The sequence below is a fragment of the Gambusia affinis genome, linkage group LG05 (genome assembly GCF_019740435.1).
Source record: "Gambusia affinis linkage group LG05, SWU_Gaff_1.0, whole genome shotgun sequence".
Lineage (NCBI taxonomy): Eukaryota > Metazoa > Chordata > Actinopteri > Cyprinodontiformes > Poeciliidae > Gambusia > Gambusia affinis.
This window is the reverse complement of record NC_057872.1, coordinates 963,203-988,325: the sequence shown is the minus strand read 5'-3', so window position 1 is coordinate 988,325 and position 25,123 is coordinate 963,203. Positions and strand designations below refer to the sequence as shown.

At 39.8% G+C, this 25,123-nt stretch overlaps 1 protein-coding gene and 2 long non-coding RNA genes across 7 annotated transcripts in view; 2 read left to right on the top strand and 1 right to left on the bottom strand.

Moving 5' to 3' along the window:
- The window catches only part of grik2 (glutamate receptor, ionotropic, kainate 2), a 369,508-nt gene that overhangs the window by 163,663 nt on the left and 180,722 nt on the right, over window positions 1-25,123 (top strand). For all 4 annotated transcript variants that reach the window (XM_044116261.1, XM_044116262.1, XM_044116260.1 and 1 more), the window contains one exon: window positions 755-928. In XM_044116261.1, coding sequence (XP_043972196.1) covers window positions 755-928 — 174 coding nt within the window. The remainder of the gene's footprint in view (window positions 1-754; window positions 929-25,123) is intronic.
- On the bottom strand, window positions 6,453-10,115 carry LOC122830692. The gene is made up of 3 exons (XR_006370579.1): window positions 9,642-10,115; window positions 7,362-7,518; window positions 6,453-7,281 (listed from the first exon to the last, which is right to left on the bottom strand). It is a non-coding gene; the product is annotated as an uncharacterized LOC122830692 (long non-coding RNA).
- LOC122830693 lies at window positions 11,612-13,473 on the top strand. Of its 2 annotated transcripts, XR_006370581.1 has the most exons (4): window positions 11,612-11,686; window positions 12,053-12,188; window positions 12,499-12,681; window positions 13,194-13,473. It is a non-coding gene; the product is annotated as an uncharacterized LOC122830693 (long non-coding RNA). The 2 variants fall into 2 exon arrangements; XR_006370580.1 differs by lacking the exon at window positions 11,612-11,686 and having other exon boundaries at window positions 11,879-12,188.

The window sequence follows — 25,123 nt, the reverse complement described above, 5'->3', positions numbered from 1 at the left end:
GTCTAAAATAAACGAAAGCATGTCCCTGAGAGCATTAACCACACGTAGCAGCATAACCTGAAATGTGAGATCAGCTAGGGTATGTGGGAGGGGAAGGACCAGTTGAAAATGACACAGATGGACATCATGGAGAAGCATTATAGTGATGAGGTGCTGAATGGGTTGGGATGCGGAGGTTACATATTGAAGCACCTGCCTGAAAGAGGAACCATGAGTAAAGATTGAGGAGGAGACGAGTCAGGTATATCATGTCAGCTTCCTGGTTGCCAGTCAGAGTAATATATGACCAAAAAGATTTCCAAGTTGGTGCAGTAGTACCATCCCTCTTATTTAGTTTGTACAGTATACATTTTCCCATCCCAAAAACTTTGATATGATACTCTTATCATATTTAGTAAAAATACAAGGCACTACAATAATTTATATCATAAGTGCATAGTTATGATATTATAAATATAACAAGATTTATAATATCATAAATATATTTATGATAATGTTGGTATTATTACCACCATTTTAACCATGTTCACTCCCCCCCCAGTCTTAGTCTGATTTTCTTCTATTTGTCTAATCTTTATTTTTTGTAGGACACGCTTTAAATTTAACAGGCATTTCTTACATCTACTCGCTTAATTTGATTCCTAGATACTTCATGTACTTTGAAATCAGAGGCTGATTTGGTTCAGTTAATTTTAGACTAGATTTCTTCCAAGGTGGATCAAACTCTTGATTGCCATGATTTCTCTCTTTCCAGGATCTGTTTGCACTGGACGTGGAGCCTTACCGATACAGTGGTGTAAACATGACAGGGTTTAGGATCCTTAATACCGAGAACAGCCAAGTTGCCTCAATCATTGAGAAATGGTCCATGGAGAGACTACAGGCTCCACCAAAACCTGACTCTGGTCTACTGGACGGCTTCATGACTGTAAGTCAATATAATTAGTGATAAATTAGTAGTTGTCAATGTGCTGCCAGATTTGTATCATACAAGTTAAAGATTTATATTCATTTGTAAAAAAAACAAACAAACAAAAAAAACCCATCTGTTTTTATTGCATGGATTAGATGGAGAGAACTAAATCTGCCTGACTGATGACGTGCATTAGGGAGTCTTCTCATTTTAATCCTCCTAAGATTGGCATAAAAACTATAATATATCTAAATTCTTATTATGAATTTCATTACTCACTTTAGGCTCACCTTACATAATTATTCATGAATTTTTAGAATTTTTAATCCCAAATTCCAGTTTTAATGAATAAAGCTTCTTATTTTACCATTTTGACAAAGTGGAAGACTATATAACACATTGTTTTTAGGGTGTTTCTATATACATTAAAAATATTTCTCCCGGGCACATGAGAGGTCCCCTCAGATTGCTCTCGTGAGCAGGATGTACACTTTTTAACGAATGTCCATTGGCAAAAATTTTCAACAGGGCAGAAATATGTCACCAATCAGACAACATATATGAAAAAAATAACTTCACTCACACACACACAATATATATTTCAAAAATACACCGTGTTCCAAATTATTATGCAAATTGAATTTAAGTCTCATAAAGATCACATTTTTGTTGTGCTATTAAATTTATAGATGGTGTTTTGTGTCAGGGCTCTTTGAATCAGTATAATTAATTTCAGGGAGCTGGTTGATTAGTTTGTCCGTTGAGCTCAATTAAAGGAAATCTACTTAAGAAGGATGTTCCACATTATTAAGCAGGCCACAGGTGCATGAACCTACTATTTGGCCACCCCTAACCAGAGCTCACAAGTTGAAATGGTCCCAGTGGGTCCAGCTGTACATGAAGATTAATTTTCAAACAGACTTGTTCACTGATGACTGCTGTGCAACCCTGAATGGTCCAGATGGACGCAGTAGTGGATTGGTGGTGGATGGCCACCACATCCCAACATGGCTGTGACGTCAGTAAGGAGGTGGTGGAGTCATGCTTTGGGGCCTAAATCATGGGGAGAGAGCTGGTCAGCCCCTTCAGAGTCCCTGAAGGTGTGAAAATGACCTCAGCAAAGTAGATGGACTTTCTGACTGCTCACTTTCTTTCATGGTTCAAAAAGAAGAGCCGTACCTTCAGTAGCAAAATCATCTTCATGCATGACAATGCGCCATCTCTTGCTGCAAGGAATACCACTGTGTCATTGGCTGCTAAGAACGTAAAAGGGGAGAAACCCGTGGTGTGGTCACCATCCTCCTCTGACCCCAACCTTATGGAGACCCTTTGGAGGTTCCTCAACCAGAAGATCTGAGGGTGGGATGCAGTTCATATCAAAACAGCAGCTCTGGGAAGGTATTCTGACATCCTGCAAAGAAAATTAAGCAGAAACTTTCTACAAACTCACAAGTTCAATGGATGCAAGAATTGTGCTGTGATATCAAAGAAGGGGTTCTATGTTAACATGGAACTTGGTTTGTTAAGATGTTAATGCTGCACATTCAAAGTACGACCATTTGTAGTTCTTTATAATCCATAAAATGTTTAGAATATCTGCTGTGCATAATAATTTGGAACAGTGCATTTTGAGTTTTTTATTTTTGAAAAAAATACTGTTCTTATGGGGACCTTTGTTCAGTAAAATTTGATTTATACTGTAATAGTTCATGACTTAAAAATTATACTGACCATTATTTGCATTGACCATTAAAAAAATCTGAGAAAATATCACTTACATAATAATTTGCAACACGGTGTACTTTTATTTTATTATTTCATTTTTATTTAATCTTTTAATATCTTATTCAAGGTGATGTGGTGAGTAGTGGGGTGGCACCCTTGTGCCCTTTAATGGTGCATGGGCCATTTATGAAATTAAAACTGTCTGATAATATAAGACATGGTAGGCCTATATCAGGGGTGGCCAAAGTCAGACCTCGAAGGGTGGCATCCTGCTTGTTTTTTCCTGTTGGTGGTACCAACAACCTTTTCAGCATGTCAATGTTCTTCTAATGAGCCGTCATTGGATCCAGGTGCGTTAAACCAGGGAGAGAACTAAAACTTGCAGGATGCCAGCCTTCGAGGACCAACATTGGGCACCCCTGGCCTAAATGGATGAATAAGCAGATGATATTTTAACTGTAATTCTCACTCATCCTGAGGGAGATGAGGCAAGACCTCGGCGCTCTGTGTTCCAAATGAGTGTGATAAGAATAGTCTTTGTCACTGGGATCTGAAACCTCCGTGATCAGAGCACGCTGCCTGTAATAACTGTTCCACCACACTGCTTTCATACCACTCTCTTATCTGGGAACTCGGCCAAAAATATCAATCCACCAGAGACATGGAATGCAAGGCAGAAAAAATACAATGAGAAGAGGGGGGATAGATGAAAAAGAGGAAATATAGAGAGTGGGAGAAGGCAGACTAAGAGTTCCTATGCTTTATTCCCACAATAACTTTTCAGGTGTTAAATGTTAGGCTGTTTGGTCTGATTCCAGTTGGACAGAACTGCAGGCAGCAGCAACACGTTGGCTGCTGATTAAAAACTCTTGCTTGTCTCTGGGGAGTAGCAGATCCTTTTTTCATTCCAAAAGAGCTATATCATGCTGAGTCATGTTTCCGGATTGATCTTGGAGAGTGGGTGTTACTCAGTTTAAGGTTATTTTGTTAGATTTGTGGTTCAATCAATAGTTTCTCACTTGAGACCTGAAATGGACTGTGTGTGTGTAAGAGCTGGACAGTTTTAAAACAGAATCTGCAGGTGGCTTTGTTGCTATTGGTTGCTAGCAAAAGCTGTTGCATAAAACCTTAGAGTCAAACAAATTTCTAAAATTGCACTAACAACAAGAATGAAAAGACTTTATTATAATATTTCCTTTTCTTGTTTCTTTGACTGAGGTTTACTGGAGAGTAAGTTGCTGAACCAAGTTTGGTGGGATTTCTTTTAATCCATGACAAGCAAAGATTTATAGGTGTGTAGAGTGCACTGAGCCTGCTCATCACTGACCTAATGGACACGAGTTTGAAGGTGAAGATTGATTAATTAGACCACTGCAACTAGTCAGTGGCTAATGCTTATTGGCAGGGTGAAAGCTTCTGTAACTCTTTGATTAATGGCTTCATTTGGGGTCTGTGATTACAGCATTGTAAGCTTTTTCAGTGAAATGCTTATTTGCTGTAGGTTAAATAAGTAGCACTTGTTTTTTCCTGGATCAGTAATGATGACATCATTTAAGCACTATCATGTCAAACTGATAAAAACACTTTGATGTAGAAGTTTTATGGAGAAAAGGTAACAAGCACGACTTTTTCAGCATTATTCAGCTGTTTAATAAATAGCATTATAACCTTATAATGTTGTATACTAACCACTGTAGACTGGTGGTTGGTATGCAGTTTAATACTAACCACCAGTTAGTATGTTGTTGATACGTATGTACTTAGCATTTCCCTGGTGCCTGTTCTTTGTCCCACTTAGTGGAGTAGCAAAGGTGGAGCTTGTGTGCATCTGTGAGGAAATTGGCAAAAAGAGGGAAAAAAAGCATTCTCTCAATTCTGACCCTTTATAAAAAGTTAGAGCTGAGTTTTTAAATTCACAAACTAGTAAAGTTTTTTGACTATTATTTTGTGCTCTAAACCTTGGTCTGTTATTGAAAAATTGGGAATCTTAAAGTTAAAATAACTGCATATTCACAACAAAAGGTAGACAGACACTGTAGTTTTGGTACAAGAAATGTTAGCTGAGCCAGTTTTGATAATTATATGTATTGCTGGTATAAAATCCTGTACAGTGTAACAGTTTTGTCTTTGCTTTAAATACTCCTGTCTCTGTTTAACACCAGTTTCTCCATCATACAGTAATGACACGTCGCATCTGCTACTAAAGCAAACAATCCATGAATTCCTTTAAGTGGGAAGGATTTAGAATATTGTTCTTGAGGAATATTATGTTACTTAAACAAAACAGAATAATCTAAAATTGGTCAAAGGTCAAAGCTTTACATAAACAACAAATCAGAAACAGGCGAATTCTGTTTGGCACTGTTCTAGTCCTGATTACAGTTACCCCCCTACCACCTTTCCCCCAGCCCCTAACACATGCACACACAGCAGACTGCACTTTACATTTTAAACTAGACATTTCCCCTTATGTAGCAGATCCCAGGGTCCACCAAACAAGAAAGTAAGTGGGGGGGTTTTCCATCATGACCTGATTCTTGCGATGTGCCTGTTCACACTGAGAGGATGAGATGTGACTAACTGTCAGCAACAGGATTGCCAGTCACAAGAATCCATGATGAGATCATTTTACCAAAAGCAAAATGAATGTACGCTGGTAGAAAAATAATAAAAACTCGATTTGACAGTCAAAAACTAAATTTGTTTATTGTCTGTGTTTGTCAGAAATGATCAGAAGACATGCATCCTCACACAAGACTGTCCAATTTTATCAGAAAACTTGCACAGAAATGTTTGTCCATACTTCTAAAATGAAGATCTGTCATTATCTGTACCTAAACATGTCAGATAGCAAACAGAAAAAGCCTAATTAAGGTGGGATTCCAGAGCTTTTTCTTAACATGCAAGGGGTCAATCACACACCAATCAGCTTCATCTTCTCCATCCTGCAGCACTGTCTAACTCACATGCATAAATATAAATCATTAAATACACCCACAAACTTATTTTCTTTTACTAAGATGTCTGTGTGACAAATTAAATAAACTAATGCACTGTAGAATTAGTTTAATTATGGTGTGATGAAGGAATGTTGTTCTCACTTTTGACTCACCGTGCACAATGAGAGTGACCTTGCAAGCTCCAAGCTCTATGTCCTTTTTAATTGATTTAGTTTAACTATGTGTCTTGCAAAATTAAAATAATTCCTCAAGGAAAGATTGAATGTAAGTGTACTTTTGCATCTGTCTCTTTTGTCATAGCTTTATAGTTTTAGATATAAAAAAACATGCTGCCACCAAGGTCATGCGTTTGTCACACCTCCAGAGCACAGTTGGTATTCAGAGCCACAGAGCTGCAGCTGAATCACTTCTATTTCCACATTACCATAAATGTGCCATAGATGTGGCTACATTTAAATAGGATGGCAAAGGAAAGTCATTTCCTTTTTGACAGATATCATTTAAAATCTGATCCTAACAGTTATAAAAAATATCACACAGACATCAGACATATTTCAGCATAAATATTATGTGAGCATTACTCTAATAGCCAGGCAGTGGGTGCAAGGGAAGAAGATAGAATGAGTCATATCAGTAACATATTATTAAAAGGCCTGAAACTCTGTTGAGGGCTTAACAGTACCCTGCAGGAAAAAAACCCTGCATTAGCATATTACTGCTATTAGGCTGGTCCCATTAACTATATTTACATTTGCTTGTGTATTTCAGTTTTTGTATTTTTCCAGTGTTTTTCTCTTATTTGTTTTTTTAATCACCTCAATGAAAAGTATCCTTTTAAAAAAATGGTTTATTGTAATAATTTTATTTCAAATTTTTCCAGCTTACAACACTGCACCTGTATAAGGTATTAGCAAACTTGTTCAGGGGACAACTGACAGGATATAATTTATTTTCTAGTTGCTGGGTGCTCCACCCATTTCTTGTGCCATCCTGGGTAACTCCCCCCCATATCAAAAACATTTTCAGAAGATTAAGAAAATATTTTGTCTCAAACCAAACATGTCTCAGATTCTTATTTGTTCAGACTTTGATATTCACGAAGGTATAAAGGAAGTTATTTTCTGTTAAACATTAATTCAGAAATGTTCCATTAATTTCCTATGTAAAATTTTTGTTGATGTCTACTGTTGTGGATAACGTTACCCTGGCCCTGTTGTACATCACTCCCCATGTGTCAGGTTCATAGTGCTCAGCTGTGAACTAGGTTAACCCTCTGGGGGAGAGAGGCTTTTACATCAAAATAATAGTTCAATTAATCTCAATTATGTAATATTAATGTGTTAAAATTTTCAGATTAATTACATGTGTTAACATGTTCACAATGACAGCCTTAGTTTTAGTTGTAACTGTTTCCCAAAGAAATGTCCGTTTCATTTAGTTTGTTAAAACAATTCATTGCTGTATACATTATAATTAACCATGTTCATGCTAACAGAACATGCTAACTAATCAAAGGTAGCCCTGACCAAGTTGGGTTTTAGCTTTAATTTTGTCATGTTTGAACGAAGGTTTCTGAACCACATGCAGAATTGGAAGCAGGATGCAAAGTAATTAAATGTATTTACAATCTGTAATATAGAGGTACAGCAGGAGTTCCCTTCTTGGGTCTGGTCTGAGGTTTGTCTGAAGACAGAGAGATGGATTAGAGATTATGGCAGATGTTGACTATGGCTATATTTGACTAGGAAGTGAGACAGGCTTACGTTCCCTTGAAGGTTAGAGGGAGGAGAAGGCAAGCAGGATCCGGGCAAGCAGAGGCATCTGAGGCGAGTCGCTGGTCTGTACAGGGTGGAATGAGCAGAGAGCAAGCAGGCAAGTGAGGCTTGGAGCTGCAGGTGAGCTTTCGGTTTGGTTCTTGCCCTGGAAGCAGGCGAGTTCAGTGGAGTATGTGGGACGAAAAAAAGAGATCAGGAAGCGAGGCAGAAACGACAAGCTGAGTTTTCTCATAGGTGTCACAACTAGTGTTTTCTGAGGAGTACACCTAAATTTCAAGGCTGAATAACTGAAATTATGTGCTGACTCTAGATCAGTCCTCTTTAAGTCCACAGATAATGTCACACTCCTGCAAATTTATTTTTGGCATTTAATGCTGGAGCACAAACAATTGAATCATATTGGTTTGAATATCTCAAAGGATTTGCTGGATTGCTGTTGCAGTTCTCACAAACCATGTGTACTGCTTGGTCAGGGCCGGCCCAAGTCATGGGGCCCTAAGCAAAGTTTGGTTTTGGGCCCTCTAGTTCTGCTAACAATGTGGACTGGCTGCAGTCAGCAGTCAGATAATTAGGTCATTCACGCACATGCTATAAAGTTATTGCGTCTCTGGCAGTGCTGTTTACATTATATACATGGATACATTTATTGGCCAACTGATTTATTGACCAGTTGATTTCTGGGAGCTGATTTCCTCAATTTTGGGGGTTTGTGATCTGCTGATACTTATATGTGAAACTGATCTCATCCCCTTATCTTATCTTAGTCAGCAAAGGTTTAAAAATCAGCCTCTGTCCTCTTCTGCTCTACAGTCAGAGGTTTGACTGACAGACCGGCCCACCAGGTCATGTCTGAACATTTACAGTTAACAATATTCACCCCACTGTTGCTAATTCAGTGACTTTCTTGATATATTTAACAACATTTCAGAGAAAAAAAAATCCTATCAGCCAAAATCAGCAGGTCAGGCTTTTTAAAGATCAGTAAGGGATCGGCCAGAAAACTGCAATCGGTGCAGTAAGATGGAATACATACACAACCAGACCCCTCCAGGTCTCACTGTCATTGCTCACATGAGCGTTGAAGTCCCCCAGCAGAACAAGGGAGTCCCTAGGAGGGGCACTCTCCAGTTCCCCCTTCAAGGACTCCAAGAAGGGTGGGTAATCTGAACTGTTTTTCAGCCCATGAGCACAAACAGTCAGAATCCGTCCCCCCACCTTCAGGCGGAGGGAGGCTACCCTCTCATTCACTGGGGTAAATTCCAATGTATAGACACCAAGACAAAAAAGCAACAAGTAGGGTCAGGGGCAACTCCTGCCCAGCGCCTCTCACCTTGGGCAACTCCTGAGTGGAAGTATGTCCAGCCCCTTTCAAGGAGACTGGTTTCAGAACCAGAGCCAAGCGTCAAGGTGAGACCAATTATTTCAAGCCGGAACCTCTCAACCTCACACACTAGGTCCGGCTCCTGCGCTTGCTCTGGTTCCTCACACAGGACCTGTCTGCCTTGGGTGACCCTGCCAGGGGGATAAAGCCCCAGACATCATAACTTCCACAATAAGGTGGCAGCCCAAGGAGAGGCCAAACAACTAGGTTATATTAAAATAACCTTAAATCTACCAGGTGTAAGAATGAAATGGGGCCCATGATTTATCATAACCTGACTGAATATCCAAGGATCTTGGAAGTTATTTCCTTCAGACAAATTAACCCAAACTGCTGCAATTCCTTGGCTGGCTTATTGAAACTCTTTCAAGAAGTGAGTCATTGAGGTTCCCTGTGAAATGCTTTACTTTCCAACAGAAATATATCTTACATTCCAGAAAACTATTTTATAACCCATCCATCCATCCATTTTCTATACACCCTTTATCCCTAATGGGGTCAGGAGGGTTGCTGGTGCCCATTTCCAGCTACGTTTCGGGCGAGAGGCGGGGTCACCCTGGACAGGTCACCAGTCTGTCGCAGGGCAACACAGAGACATACAGGACAAACAACCATTCACAATGTGACAAAGTGGTTCAGTGTATGTTCACCATTTGTCCCTTATTATTATTTTGATACATTTATTTTTGTAATGGGTTATAATGCTTAAATTTAAACATTAGTGCAACCTTGCTTCATTTACTATCCCGGGTTTGTTTGTGTTGATATTGTGTTGTGTTTTCCATCTATTTATATGTTTAGTTTAAAGCTATCACTTTTGAATTATTGGTTGAACGTGTTTATTTTGTTTCATAGTATATTCTTGATATTTGTTTCTTTTTACTTACCATTCTCCCTTGTAGCTTTGCAGCAGGTCAGGAGTGTGGGAGTGGCCGGCCCAGTGTCTCCTGTTGAATGGCTGAATGATGTCACTGATTACCTTGCTGGGATCTACCAATTAGAGGGTTTTCTAGTATTGCTTTGTTTGTTTTTCTTTAAAGTAACTTTTGAGTCATCTTGTTTGGCAGGGTTTATTTTGTACATTATTTCATTATGTTGAGTTTGTAAATTAAATTAATATTATTCTTGTTTCTGTTTAGACTTTGTCTTTGTTTCATTTTTACCTGTTTGATTGTGGCTTGGCCCACTTATGTGCAGCTGTGTTGCCAATTGGCTTTAAAAAAAAGAGTGTTTGTGGAAGCTCAAGAAGGAGAGCAGATGGATGTCAGAAAAGGAAAATAAAATAAAAATTCTTCAGAAAACGCTGGAACCTGGTGATCTATGCAGTTTGTTTCGTTCACTTTGAAGACCCTAGACCACACTATCTTACACACACACACACTCGCACCTAGAGAGAATTTAGAGAGACCAATTAACCTGACAGTCATGTTTTTGGACTGTGGGAGGAAGCCGGAGAACCCGGAGAGAACCCACCATGCACAGGGAGAACATGCAACCTCAATGCAGAAAGACCCCGGGCCGGGAATCAAACCCAGGACCTTCTTGCTGCAAGGCAACAGCTCTATCAACTGTGCCACTGTGCAGCCCGTTATTTTATAACCCTTATAAGACAATTGTATAGTGTTTTCTGGGCTAATACATCATGCTTTTGCTCCACAATAGTTTTGTCTTGATTAAAAAAGAAACAGTCTTAAAGGCAAAAAAGCAAGTAATTCATAACCCATACTGATTTAAACCAGGGGGCAAAGGGCATGGAGGGTGAAGAGGTGTTGACCCTGAGCAGGCATCAAGTCTTGAACTACCATTACCGGTACTTGCTGTTTGATGCACAGATCATGCTTCAGTCTCTGCCTTTTAATACCAACAGTGTTTTTTTTAGCTGTATTGCAGACAGGCCGTGACAGGTTGCCTGCTTTTTTTTTTTTTTTTCAAATCTTCTCATAGACTTTTTAGAGATTTTGAGCTGTTGGAAAGCATTCTCATTGGATAAATGTTTACATTTTCTTATTTCCAGTATTGATTACTGTGATGATATCATTGGACAGGACTCTTCATTCGGCAGTGGTACGAGTTCGCCCTACAATCAGCGGATCGCCAATTCGATTCCCAGTCTGTCTGCCCTCGTCATTTGAGTCCCTGGGCAAGGCACTTCACTCACCTTGCCTTCTGGTGTTGGCTAGAAGGGCTGATGGCGCAATTTGCAGGCTGGCTTCTGTGAGCTTGCCCCAGGGCAGTTATAGCTACAATTCAGTAGTTTACCACATTCAGTGTGTGAATGAATCCTTCGAGATTTCAGTTTGAGACATCAAGGGCATTATAAATTGATTATTTTTATTCACTCCCTTTTAGATGATGCCTCTCTCAGTTTAGTTTATTCCATTTGTTTGCATTTTTACATGAAACTGTCATTTAGTATGTCTCTCTGGCTCACACACTTGGCTCTGGCTATAGTACAGTTCACATGCCAGGGAGGAATTTGGCTCTAACATGATTCTGGGACACTACAGCAACAGCTGGCATTACTTGTGCAGAAGCTGTTGGTACTTGGCAGCACTCACTAGGACAAGGAGGAGTGCCTTTTGTACCTGAGTTTCTTCACCCTAAGTAGAACTTTACAACAATAATTTCATGGGACGTAAACTCTTCAGAAAGTAAACTTTTTAGCTGACATGACAAATACTGATTCTTTTTTATTTACATTTGCATCTTATGCATTTTATGAACATGGTAGAACCCCATATGTTACTCTACAAACTCTTATTATTTAAACTATTAGGGAATAGTAATGACAGTAATGGTAATGTGGCTGTTTTTTTTAAATGTGGAATAATAATTGGAAAAAAAATATAAGGTAACACTTTATTTGACAGGTTGTGAATAGGACTGACATGACAATGTCATAAACATGACATAACACCTGTCATGGACATGAGTAAGTCTTCATGAATATTTATGACCATTATAAGGTGTCATTCTGTAAATAAGGACATTTTTAATACAAAGTTGACATTATTCAAAATGTCTTTGTTATGGCAACTTGACATTAATTGACATTAATCGTGAGCTGTCATAAATTTGTTATAAAGGTATTACAGATTAAACTTTAAAAATTATGAAGCTTTATCTGGTAATATTATATTGCTCTGCCATTTTGTTTAGTCTTAAATTTCTAATTGATCTAATTGATCTGAGGTTTTACAGCAAGATGTCTAAAAAGCACTTATGAACTTTGCATTTGAAACATCATTAAATATTATTTAAGGCTGTTTTAAGTAGTGCAATACACCATCTCCACCAGTGAGAGAAAGCAGTGCACCAACAGGTATGCAGTGTGTTGGTGAAGAAGAAATCTCCCATCTTGTGAGGCCGACCCAACACAAGTTATATCTGCCTGTTTAAAAAGAAGCCAAAGTTTGTCACCTAATACATATGAGGTATGTGTCTTATTAACTTTAAATTTTATTTAAGAAAATAGCCTTGACTATGTTCTCTTTCTTTGTAATGTTAACTATGAGCAATTCAAGCCCATGATACCTTGCTGTAAGTTAATGTTAGCTAAAGTTATTAAACTTCATTACTGGTAGGTAAGCTCTTATTCTTAAAAATATTTTAAAGGCAGGCAAATAGGTTTTTTCCCTCCAATTTTAATCTAACAAATTTAAAGCTAATAAGTTAGTCAGAGTTATCCTTTATGTGCATTATTTTGCAACTTGTAACATCTGCTTGTGTTTTTTGCTTTGGCAGCTTTAGCCACATGAAGACCCATTTTAGTCAAAGGACATATGGTGGGGAGTGGGGTGGACAAAGATGGCTAATGAAGACATGCTACAGGTGTGGAGGGTGCTAATGAGGACCAGCCATGAGAGAAAGTAGTCCCTGTTTGACCAAAGAAAAGGAAGCAGATGAAATATTCCCCAAGAAAATTAGGTAAGTCTTTTTTGTGTTACTATTTTCTCCAGGTGAAGGGGGGTGAGAGGGAACAGGTAAGTGGGGAAGGGGGAGCAGGAATCAACATCCACCAGTTAAGTTAACAAGTTATGTTTTAATTGTTGTAAAATGTAAAACTGGTGTTTCTTTATTAATAAAGTTCTTAAGCCATAAGCCAGAATATCTGGTTGGAAATAATTTTGAATGCTCATTAAGTGAAAAGTCATGTGCCTAAACCTATACATTAAATGATGCATTTGAATAACAACAGTTTGTATGAATTTCGGCCAATACAATATTTTATCAGAATGATTTTGTTCAGCTCTATGCTACTTGTATTAAAAAATAATTGTATTGCACTTTATAACAACCAGTCAAGTTAACTAGACATTTGTCTGCCAGTCTACCATTCTGACAGTGTGCAGCAAGAGATATTTTTGGAATGGTATTTAAATAAATGCTGAATTAAGATCACATTACATTTTTTGTTTGTTTTTGTTCTTTTTTTGAAGTGACCTCAGTGGATTGAGTCATCACCCACTATGAGAATGTCCAGAAGAGATTCACCAAGTTTGTGTCATAAAATGTGGGGTGTGGTGGTGAGGCAAACGCCATAGACCCAGGTTGAAGTGAATGAAATGAAGATTTAATGAAGAATTACCAGAATAAACACAGTCCAATACAATCCAAAATGCCAGGCAGGACGGCCGAGTGGACACCAGGGCTCAACGCGAGTAGCAACCGGATGAACGGCGGAAGAGGCGGACTGGCCACACAGACGACAGTGACAAAACTCAGAAACTCAAAATAAATACACAGAAAAACACAGGAGATAACAGTTTGAATTCATGAAAAGGCTTTCATTGTGATTAACTTTGACCACAACCATTGCAAGAACAGCTATAATTTCTGAGCATTTCCGGACATATTTAAATGCTGATTCCAGGAAATTAAGACAAGAATTTGAAGTTATTTTCTTAAGTTAAAGAATAAGTAATTCTGTTTTAGTTTTTCAATCAGTATTTCAGTTACAATATACTGAACAGAAGTTAAACCCTCTGTTTGAAGAACAAGTAATTCTTTGTTTTATTCCAATGTACAAAGGGTTTGTTCTACAGCTATGATGGTAGTTACAAGTAGCCCAGTGTTTTCCACTTCAATTGAGGTAAGACTTAACATTAATGACTATGTTAATATAGCATTTGACACCGAAATGACAATGACATTTCATAAATGTTGCCACTTGTTTCACTTTATTTATGGTAAGAGTTAATATTAATGACATCTTCATGACTGGTGCTACTTGTTCCTCTTGACAATTGAGGCATTATTAATGACTGTTATTAAATCATTTGACAGTGTAATAAAGCTTAATTAAATCTTTATTGTTGGCCCTACTTGTTCTGCTTTAGGGGAAAATATTAGTTACTGTTTTGTTAAAGTGTTTGACAGTGTAATAACACTTAATGACATATTTATGACATATGATGATTCTTGGTTCACGTCAAGTTGTCATAACAAAGACATTGTGAAAAATGTCAACTTTGTATTACAAATGTCATGATTTACCAAATGACACTTTATGATAACAGTCATAAATATTCATGAAGACTTACTCGTTCATGACAGGTGTTGTCATGTTTATGACAATGTCATGACAGTCTTATTCACAAACCGTCAAATAAAGTGTTACCAAATATAATTAAAAATAGGAACGCTGAAATTACCATGGCTAGCGGCAATACACTGTTGTATGTGAGCTGTAAGGTGATAAGTAAAAAATCTTAAACTCATACATAAAATCCACAAATTTATTTGCTGGAAACCACAGTAAATTGTTTAGCAGTGGTTCCCAAACCTCTTCCTCCAGTCCCCCAGCCCTAGTTCAAATGACTGCATGACCTCCTCTGCAGCCACTAAATGCTGCAGGTCATTGTTAATCACCCATTCATTTAAGTGTGGTAATTGGAAGTAATGAGACACCTAAAACATAAAGGGCAGGGGTGCTTGAGGACCAGCTTTAGAAACCACAGATTAATAAGGAGTGATAATGCTTTGAAAAAAATGTGTTTCATTCAAGCCTGTAAAATAACTTATGCGGGAGGAATTCTTTTTATTTATTTCATCTTCAATATTCCTTTGACACTGCGATGGGTTTCTAGTCTCTGGTGGCTGTTAATATTAATTTTTGCGTGAAATGGCACAATATTAAAGTTTAGTCATTTTGTTTATTGTTGTGGTTTAAAATACTGTCATGCGTCCGGCTGCACAAATCTGTCCTACGCAGACGTCTTTGACCCGCACAATTTGTGGAACATCCAGCAAATAGAATCTGCACCATCTTTCTGGGCTTTAGACCCAAGGCATCCAAACATGATCTTTGATATCTAATTTATTCTTCTTCTTATTATTATTATTAGTAGGAGTAGTAGTAGTAGTATTCTGTTACTGTTGTTGTCTTGTTTCTATGCTAATTGTGTTGGACGTATTTTGCACTTGCAAAAAGCAGGTGAGTAATTTTTTAGTGACATGTAAAGTATGTAAACAAGCAAATCTGAGGGCTGTTTCACAAAATCAAGATAGCGGGTTAAGCCGGGATTTTTAGGAAATCCTGGTTTAATGAAGTCTCTATTCAGTTTCAAAAAAGCGGTAGCACATAAGTTACTGTGCTGATTTCTTGTATGAAGCTACCCTTCTCCAGACCAGGCTAACAGCCAGGTTTAGCTAATCCTGGAGCCTTATCTGTTCATTCAGTGGCTACACAGAATCCAATGAGTTTTGGCCAAGATTCCGTTTTCTTATCTGTCGCTTTGGTCATTTTTTCTTTTTAAATCACTCTGCAAATAAATCACATACCACTAATTCATTTTGGTATTGAGTCAAATACTGTTTTAACATGACATTAAAAAAATACTATTATCAATTTTTAAATCACCCGTGCAGATTCTGCTATGTTTGATTATGTTTCTGAAGACCAGTGTTCTAAGTTTATTACAGTGTTAAGGTGGTTAGACAATTGTCTGATAAAGATACAAAGTTATTATTGTTAACAAGTCATATTAGTTGTAGCAAACTTTAATAATTTGTAACTTAACTTAAAAAAAAACTTTCCCAATGTAAATTAACTTTATTTTGGTATAATTAAACAGTTTACATCACAGTATTTAAAACAAGTACAGTACAAGTCCAGGTCACCTTGCACCATGGGAAACAAAGCCTCGAAACCTATGCCCTACTTGATGATGGTTCTGAACGCACCATACTCCTGGCTCCTGCTGCACACAAGCTTGGTCTGCAAAGCACCCGAGAGACTCTGAATCTGAGAACCATAAGGCAGGATATTCAGACTATGAGAGGTGCTTCCGTTTCCTTCCAGATATCTCCGTCCTTCAGCAAATGCCGCCACTTCGCGGTGAATGGAGCCTTAACGGCCGACCACCTGGTCCTAGCAGAACAGTCTTATCCGATCGACAGACTCCAGAAACAGTTCAAGTGTCTCTCTGATCTGCCTCTACATCCCTTTAAGAATGTGCAGCCTCTGATCCTCATTGGGACTGACAACCCTCACCTCATTACTCCCATTGAACCAGTTCGGTTGGGTCCAGCAGGAGCACCAGCTGCAGTCAGAACAAGGCTCGGATGGGTTCTCCAGGGACCAATGAGGACAGAGGACAGTGCTTTCCAGCACTCCCAGTGTTTGTTTACATTTGCTTCCCCAGCTAATACCGAGCTGTTGAGGAGTGTGGAGAAACTCTGGCAGACTGACTTTCTTCCTTACCAGAATGAGAAGTCAGTGACTCGTTCCAAGCTGGACCAAGAGGCTGTAAACCTACTGAAGAAGAGGACCGAACGAGTGTGTGTAGATGGGATCCTCCATTACGCTACACCACCGCTACGGAAGAAAACCATGCCTGTCCTCACAACCTCTCCTGAATCAGTGATGTTCAACTTACGGAGCAATGAGAGAAGATTGAGTAAGAACCCAGCAATGGCTACCACATACCAGGAGGAGATTCAGAAGCTGGTCCAGGCCGGTAGGGTGGTGAAGTTGGGCCCTCAAAACACTGCAGCAAAGGGGGAGTTCTGGTTCATTCCTCATCATATGGTGAACCATAATAACAAGGATAGGCTGGTGTTCAACTGCTTTCACCAGTACCAGGGCCTTAATTTGAATGACTTCCTACTACCTGGACCTACCCTCAGTGCATCACTTATAGGAGTGTTACTGCGCTTCCGGAAAAATGCCGTCGCCATCAGCAGCGACGTAAAAGGGATGTTTCACCAACATCCCTTTGTGTGGCGGGATCAGGTCAAGGACCGACCACCAGACATTTATGAATGGCAGGTGCTTCCCTTTGGCACCACTTGTAGCCCCTGTTGTGCGACTTATGCCCTCCAGCGTCACGTCACTGACCATAGTCAGGATGGAGAGGATGTGCGGTTTTCAGTGGAGCTGTGTTTTTATATTGACAACTGGCTACAAAGCTTACCATCTGTGGATACAGCGAAGGCCTTGGTGGACAAGCTAAGATCATTGCTTCTCTCCGCAGGATTTGATCTTCGCCAGTGGTCAAGTAATGTGATGGAGGTGATCAGTCACTTACTAACTGAGGCCCGTTCCCATGCTACAGCGCTCTGGCTGACTGAAGGCAAGCACAATCCATCTGAAAGCACGCTTGGGCTTAGCTGGAACCCTCATCAAGAACTCATTGGCTACAAACACAGACCTCTCAATTATGGGACCTTGACCATGAGGAACATCTACAAGGTTCTTGCCTCCCAGTACGATCCCTTAGGTTACATCCTACCGTACACAACTCGGGCCAAGGTGTTGGTTCGTCAGCTGTGGGAGAAGCGGCGGGATTGGGATGACCCATTGCTCCCCCCGGATGTATAGCAACTATGGGCACAGTGGGAAGGTGAACTCCAACTACTGCCCCAAGTCACCTTACCCAGACATTACACGCACGCAGCTGACGATGCTTCAATCATCAACAGACAAGTGCATATCTTCTGCGATGCTTCAGAACAGGTCTATGGGTCCGTGGCATACCTCAGGTCTGAGGACAGTCAGGGACAACTACACCTAGCCTTCCTCCTCGCTCGCTCGCTCGCTCACGGGTAGCCCCCAGACGACAATTATCCATACCTCTGTTGGAGCTTTCTGCAGCCTTAACAGGAGCCCAGCTAGCCAAGTTGCTAAGCACAGAGCTCACTGAAGATTGACTCTACCACCTTGTGGACAGATTCCTCCACAGTGTTAAAATGGATACTTTCGGACTCATGTCACTATAAAGTATTCGTGGGCACCCGAGTGACGGAGATTAAAGACTTAACAGACTCACAGTCCTGGCATTATGTAGATTCAGCCAGCAATCCAGCTGATGACATTACCTGGGGTAAGACCTTGCAGGAGCTGTCTGAGCTGAACAGATGGACCAGAGGACCCCCCCTTTTTACTTCAGACTCCAGACTACTGGCCCATGCCACCAGCAACCTCCCTCGAAGAGGATCCCACAGAACTTCGGAAGTCAGCCTTTTGTGGTGTGACTTTGATGTCTACCTGTCCAAATTCAGAATCTGAAATCTACAAGGACTGACAGGAGTTGCTCGAGTCCACGACACAGACGCTGCAGGATGCAGAGGGGACAGATGGAAATCTGAGTGCGGAAAATTATCGTAAGGCAAAAAGATACATTATCAATAAGATACAGCACGACAGCTTTCCCGAAGAGATTAGACTTTTTAGTTTAGGCAAGCCAGTTGCCATAAACAGCAGGTTGCATGCCTTGGCACCCATGTTTTGGGTGCCAAGGCTCTTCATGTTTTGTTTCATTGTTGTGTGAGTTTTAGGCTCCTGTATGCAGATTTTCCTGCAGGTTACTGATGTGTAGCTGCTGTTTGGGGAAGGCTGAGTGTTAGTGCTGCCTGCAGACAGCAGCAGCACCCACATGGATTGATGACTTTCACCCCTGTGGCTTGCTGCTTAGACAGCCGTCCCCTGAGATGCTCTACAGCAAAAGTACGGCTGTAATCTGGATTTCTAAAATGGATCAAACACTGACTCATAACCCTCTTTGCAAAATACCACCCTAAAACACCTTCCCTAATGCTTTCCCTCCTCCACCATTTGTAAATACCACATCAACATCTCTGCTTCCAGAGGAAAGTAGACGGTGGTCCTGCGATAGCGATATTTCAGTCAGAAAAAGGTGTATATTCAAGCAAAAAGAAGGGGCAGTATAGAGATATACAGTGATGATATGAAAGGCTGAAAGGAATTTACAGTGTTGATCTGCTGCATCTGTTGGTGTGAATCCAGACTGAAATAACATGTCTTTAAATCAGCAGAATATACTTACAGTGCCTTGCGAAAGTATTTGCCCCCCTTGAACTTTATAATCTTTTGCCGCTTTTGAGGCTTCAAACATAAAGATCTATAATTTTTATTATTTTGTGAAGAATCAACAAGTGTACAGAAGAAAGTTAGGGCCGCCGAAAAAAAAAAAAAAAAGAATTCTGACTTTAAAGTCAGAATTAATCCTCCTGAGAAATGTGCGCTGGTTCATCGGTCAGTTGGATCTCATCCAAACCGATCAATTAAACTTTTGTTTTTTTCTTACCGTGTATGCGGTCCAGTCCGAAACGGACAGATGTTACGTCTGCCGCGCTCCTCCTGAGCGCTGCTCTCCTTCTGGGCGCGGAGGGTAATGTCTTCCAGCTCCGATTGTTAACCGCTGGCTGAATAAAGTTTAATTCTTTGCAGCGGCGGAGCCACATGCATTGGTTGTGCAGCGGAATGTGCATGGTACGGTCTAATTAACTTTTCCACCTTTATTTATGTAATTCTAAGATATAGAACAGGTGTTCTGTTTATCTGTGCTACCCATAAATCTGTCCTACATTGTGATAATGCACATGCGCACATCAATGCTACATTACATACTACTTACTCAGCAATTTTCTTATAAATACGTCCTACCTGTGGAAGTTTCATTTCATTTTATCAAAGATTACTGTAAGCTTTATTTAATTTATTTTGTACCTGCCTTTCATTAAGCTTCTGTATTACTTCATGTTTTTACTTTCTATGACAGGCAGCTTATAAATAGCTTTAGTTTGCAAAGTCGTTACTACTGTAAACAAGTCATTGTTTGGCAGTTAATCAGGACAAAATACGTTGTTGTTTTGGGCTATTTTGTCCCTATACTTTAAAATATTTTAGTTTAATAACATTTTTATTACTAAACCTTACTAAATAGATGTTGGTAGCCATACTATGTAGGATTGAAGCTATGTAATCGTCATGTAATATTGGTGTATATTAATCATATCCAATCACTTGTTGTTGTTGCGGAAAAGATCTGATGAGCTTCTGTCTCTGCATGGATGGTGAAGTCACACAGGACTTGGATGCTGGCAGGCAGAGTATTTACTTAGAGCAGGTCTCGGGTCTGAAGCTCCCTTCATCTTGTTTCACAATCTTTCTGGTTCGTTGAGCTGACCTCATGGAAGGAAGGCACCAGTTCTTCTTCTTTGCTTTTGTCTTTATCTTTGCCTTGTCTTTGGGGTCTGAACCCAGCTGATGAGAGAAGTGCGATTTGAAGCCACATGTTGCAGGGCGGACGGGTTGGTCCCCATATGCAGGACAGTCTTCAGCCTCTTTTGCTCTCACCTTTTTTAGGGTTTACCCAGCCTTTTGGTGCATTTGCATTGGCTAGCACTGATGCTGTGTTTGTTTCATTGGCTGACTACTTGGACAGATGATCTCATATCCATCACTATCTCAAGAAGACATTATGTCCTGATATCTGTGCTAATTTCTCAGGGTTGCTCAACGGTCCTCCTACGTCCATTGCCTGCACAACCTTTTCTCTGAAAAGTTTAAGTTGTTCAACAATCTGTTTCCAAATAAGACGTTGACCATCTCTACTTTCTTGTTAGTTCCTCTTTTTCCTCTAACCTTTCACCTACCATCTAGCTCTGTCATATTGGATTTGAGTTTTTTCACCCGCATGCAAGTTCAAACAAAGCCGGAAGGTCTTGATTCAATGATTTATTCACAATAACTATAGAATGTAATATTATCCAGATAGGCCCTCTGGTATCGGGAGCGGCTGACCGGCTCAGGTTCTGCTTGGAGAGGGGAGAGGTTAGTGGGAACCGGGCTGAGGGAATCTTGACAGGGGAATGGAGAGAATGGCTTACAGTTTGTCTGATGGAGGGTTGCTGAGAAAGGGGAAAGGATCCAGGAGGCGCAGAGGCTCTGAGAGAGTAGCAGGGACACGAGTGGCAGGCGGTAGAGTCCGGTTGACAGAGAGCAGTTGCTGATGCGCACTGGGATGGGCGTGGTTCCTGACAGCTTATCGAAATCTGAGAAATGGCAAAAACAGGATTAACCTGATCACTCATAAACATGACATTGACAAGAACTTGGGATTGACTCTGACCAACAAGTGGGACCATCGAGCGATGAGTAGCTGCTCCACCGCTTCTTAAGAATCCTGCAGCCGATTGCTGGAATCCGCTGCAGGTGTGCCAGCCTGCCAGAACTCTCCCATGAAGATCGTCTATCTGAGGAACACTCACACCAACTTGAATCCTAACAAGCGCCAACATTTCAGTGATGTTTCATTGCAGTTACACCTTTTACACCATCTCAAGCTCAATGTCAAAATCACATTTATAACTTCTTTAGCTTCTCTGATTTAGCATTTTTACTATTACTTACTCTTATTATAATATTAATATGTGTTATTACAGATGTTTTCTGAAAAGAAACCAAGAATAATCCATTATTCTGATTATTTGGTACTAAAGTTACAGTTACTTGTTTTACTTGTAAGTGTTCCCACAAGTGTAAGTGTGCTGTCCTCGCCCTGAGATTTTGACTTTTCAGCAGCTAGACCAGGGGTCACCAACCTTTTTGAGACTGGGAGCTACTTCACCGGTACAGAGCAGCACAAAGGGCTACTTGTTTGATACAGACATATATTTTCTTAGCTCAGCCTTTACAACAAGAGTGTATATATATATATATATATATATATATATATATATATATAAAGATATATATATATATATATATATACACACAAGTCTGTCCCAATAAAGCGGCGCTCCATTTTTTTTTTTTTTAAACACAAACAATGCTAAATAATAAAGACATGGTAGCGAAGCCTACCGGTGAGATCCACAGAAAGAGGAGGATGTAGATTCCCAGATTCAGGTGGCGTCAGACGTCCAAAGGAGGAGAAGGTGAAGCAACAATGTTTGATTAATTGGGGAACGTTTCGACTAGATTAAATAGTTTAACCCACAGTCTTAGCGTGACGCTCAGGAAGAGCGGCAGATGTCAGCTAACGGGTGACCCATCAGCTCTCCAGTTCAGGAAACATCAAAGAAGCTCATAAACCGACGACCTGCAAGAACCACACAGTAAAAAGCTCCACCAGGATCCAAACCGCTCTTAGAACTACAGGAGGTTCAAACTCTGCTCATTCATTTTTAGCTTACAGAAAAAGCACCAAGCCGGCAAATAAACAAAAGCAAACTGACCAATAAGATTTAAGCTTTGGGGTTCCCTTTGACCCCCACTGATTCAGACTTGGCTACGTACAAGATGTTTCGACATATAAGATCTTTTTTTTCCTCCACAATTTTGTTAATTGTAAAGAGGGTTCGATAATAAAAATTTCAGAAATTATTCTTTTCTTTTTTTTACTTCAAGAAAATCTTAAGGTAGGCAGAGTGGGAGCAGCCTGCAGGCGCTGCTGCCCTCCGATGAAATCCTGCAGGCGTCTGCACAGTTCTGAACTTTAAAGTAAATTGCTTGATGGATAAAACTCTTTTCTATGGTTAAACATTTTTTGTAATTTACATTTTTTAGAAATGTAAATATAAACAAATATTATTAACTAAAAGTAAAAAGATTAAATTAAATAATTTCTTTGGCAGTGCTCCCTAATGACAATGGCTATCTTTAGAACTTTTTCCATGGATGACTGACAAGGTCCCCTCGGGCCCGCAGGTACCGTGTTGGTGACCCCTGATCTAGACCGCCAGACAATGACACTCCAATAACCCAACTTCTTTCTTCTTTACTTGTTTATTGAAGAGTGGCATCTGACCACTGCCATCACTTTGGCCATTGTAAACTGAAACATTCAAGATGGACTATTAGCCAACGAACATCACAAATTAGCCATTCTTGCTGCAAGCTAAAATAAAAAAGCATTTTCATAAATTGCTCCAATGTACAATTATTTACGCCACAGTTACATAAAACAAAGAGACAATTATTATTTTCACAATTAACCAATAATCACGAACAAATCTTGTCTGAAACACAACGTATAAAGATAGTAATCAACTCAATTCCATAAACCGTTCAGTATTGCGTTCCACCATCTTGGATCTATTTTCTATATTAGTGTCACCAAAACAACATAACAAAACATCCACCACCTTCTAGTGTGGTTTTCATCTTTGCTGGTCCAGCGTAACTTACAAAAGGCAGCACAGTAAGTGTAGGTATTCTTACAAGTAAACCAATATTAATATAAGCATTTTACTTTGAATCTTATCCAATTACTAAAAATATTTAGACTTCATTCTTTAAAACTTTAATGCTTTGAAATAAGGAATAGTCTGAACTAGTCTTATAAATCTGCAGCCGTAACCCTAACCCTCTTTTTCCATGAAACCCGCTCTTCCTGTTTCATCACTCTCTCACTGTCTGACTATGATTTTTTATAATTAGATAGAAAAAAGTAGAACTAAAGCAAAGTCTACAGGAGACAAAAACAACATACACACAACCAGATTGATTTGACTGATGTTTAAGTCTGCTGTTGGGCCTAGATGTCACTTGTGTGATTAATTTTAAAGATAACTTCATTTATTGTTACTGTTAAACTTAAATCTTCAGCATGAGGAAGTGGGATGATCTCGGGTTTCCTTGACACATTTCAGGAACACAATAACCTGCGCAGTTCGGTGGACACATTGTGGCTGCGCTGCATTTGATAAAGTCTGCCATACAACGTATTAATGCACGTAAAAGAGTTGCGATGACTTGTATTTTTCTGTGTTTAATTTAATTCCAATAAAAACGTATTTACCCTGTCTAACACTGTTTTATTCTTACTAACACCTTTGTATTTAAAATATTTTTTAACAGATAGCATATTCTAGTAAAAGGATTAGTGCATATATCTACAGCTTTTCATTTTAAACGAGTAGAATATTCAGAAAAGGGAAGTTATCTTCTTGTGCTTTCGTCAGTGTTTATAAATTGTTCTAATTATCAGCTAGGGCTGCACAGTGGCACAGTTGGTAGAGCTGTTGCCTTGCAGCAAGAAGGTCCTGGGTTCGATTCCTGGCCCGGGGTCTTTCTGCATGGAGTTTGCATGTTCTCCCTGTGCATGGTGGGTTCTCTCCGGGTTCTCCGGCTTCCTCCCACAGTCCAAAAACATGACTGTCGGTTAATTGGTCTCTCTAAATTCTCCCTAGGTGTGAGTGTGTGTGTGAATGGTTGTGTGTCCTGTGTGTCTCTGTGTTGCCCTGCGACAGACTGGCGACCTGTCCAGGTGACCCCGCCTCTCGCCCAGAATGTAGCTGGAACCAGCAACCCTCCTGACCCCATTAGGGACAAGGGTGAACAGAAAATGGATGGATGGACAATTCTAAGCTAAGCATAACTCCTAAGTTTCCACTTCAGTCCCATCATTCAAATAATGTTATCCAATATATTTAACATGGACACAACCCGCTATAGTTTTCTGTTTGTAAACATTTAAAAAAATGTTTAGAAACAGTTTTGAACCCATAGGCCATAAGTCTACCTGACTTAGCCTATCTGACATATAGACTTAGCTATCTATCCGTGCTACAGTAGGAAAATCTGACGAGGTAGCACTGATGGTCAGAACAACGGCTCCTCTGTTTAGACCAGTGGTTCCCAAAGATTTTTTGGGCCCCCTATGGATTACACTAAAATCCTCCCCCCCCCCAAAAAAAAAAATCAACTGGGCACACACATCATTCCACTAGACATAAACATTTTGTTTTCAAACTCCACGGAAGTTTATTTCACACTTCAGGCTGCAACAAAACACACTACAAACCATCTTTACAGTGAAACACTTTTGTGTAACAGTTTTTTTTTTTCGTTTAGTTTTTTTTCATTCATCCACACCGCCTCCTGCGGCCCCCCTGCAATGGCATGGTGCCCCCCTTAGGGGGTGTTCTCCACACTTTAAGAACCACTGGTTCAGACTGTAAATGGATTACCACAATGTTGCATTCTCTTTAGTTTTCACTGGTCTGTAATGGAGACTGGAATTAAACGTGTAATTTATACCAAAGGTTATGAATGAGCTTCCTAACCAGACGCTCCAAAGCATGCGGTCCATAACTCTTCAACACACCGTCAGCTCCC